The 849-nt window shown below is 43.2% G+C and overlaps 1 protein-coding gene across 1 annotated transcript in view; it reads left to right on the top strand.

The window, feature by feature from the left end:
* The first annotated feature begins 552 nt into the window (after positions 1-552).
* LOC145416502 (uncharacterized) overlaps positions 553-849 on the top strand; it is a 22,889-nt gene continuing 22,592 nt past the window's right edge. Inside the window, exon 1 of the mRNA XM_080285458.1 lies at positions 553-849. This exon is cut by the window's right edge and continues 121 nt beyond it. Coding sequence (XP_080141584.1) covers positions 553-849 — 297 coding nt within the window.

Raw genomic sequence — 849 nt, 5'->3', positions numbered from 1 at the left:
GATGGAATAAAAATCCAGCTCCTTCTACACAGTAACTTATTTAGTCTCAAACGTCTTCAAACACAATCAAAGACTGGAATGACTCTTTTCCTAGAACAACAGCACATATGCTGATAACTCTGCTGTCCTTGCACATACCCCAGAAGCCCTACAACAGAGTCTCACCATCGCCTCCAGCATATATCATTCAATGGGACTCCAAATAAATGTAAATAAAAACGGAAATAACGCCTTTGAAAAATAACCCGGCAGAGCCTCTTGCTTTTCATATAAATGACGAAAATATAAAACAGTTGGAAAATTTTAGCTATCTTGAAAGTGTGCTCACAGATAAACATAACATTGATGCAGAAGTCCTTGCACGAATCAACCACGCCTCAGCCTCTTTTGGACGTCCCAGATCCAAAGTCTTGCAAACTTCAAGACGAAGATATCAGTATATACGACTGTAAGCCTCTCCACCCTCATATACAGTGCTGAATCCTGGACTACCTACCAGCATCACATCAAACTTCTTGAGTCGTTTCAGATCTGATTTTTACATCCCATCCCATGACTCACGTGGGAGATAAAATCCCACACTTACAAATTCTCCAGCAGGCAAAGTCAACCAGCAAAGAAACCATGCTGGCTAAAAAGCAGCTGAAATGGATCAGACTCGTGTTCAACATGCCTGAGCACCGCCTTCCCTGCCAGGTTCTGCATGACCAACTCACTGGAGCACGCCGCACCCCAGGGACACAGAAGAGACATGATCACATAAGGACAACTCTGAAGAAGTGCAACATCATACAAAAAGATCTTAAAACCAATGCCTCAGACAGAAAACAATGGCGAGCCCTCTGCGGT

Source organism: Coenobita brevimanus, chromosome 106 (genome assembly GCF_032717465.1).
Source record: "Coenobita brevimanus isolate Jiangsu-jjx chromosome 106, ASM3271746v2, whole genome shotgun sequence".
NCBI lineage: Eukaryota > Metazoa > Arthropoda > Malacostraca > Decapoda > Coenobitidae > Coenobita > Coenobita brevimanus.
The sequence above is the reverse complement of the archived record's forward strand: the minus strand, read 5'-3'. Positions and strand labels throughout refer to the sequence as shown.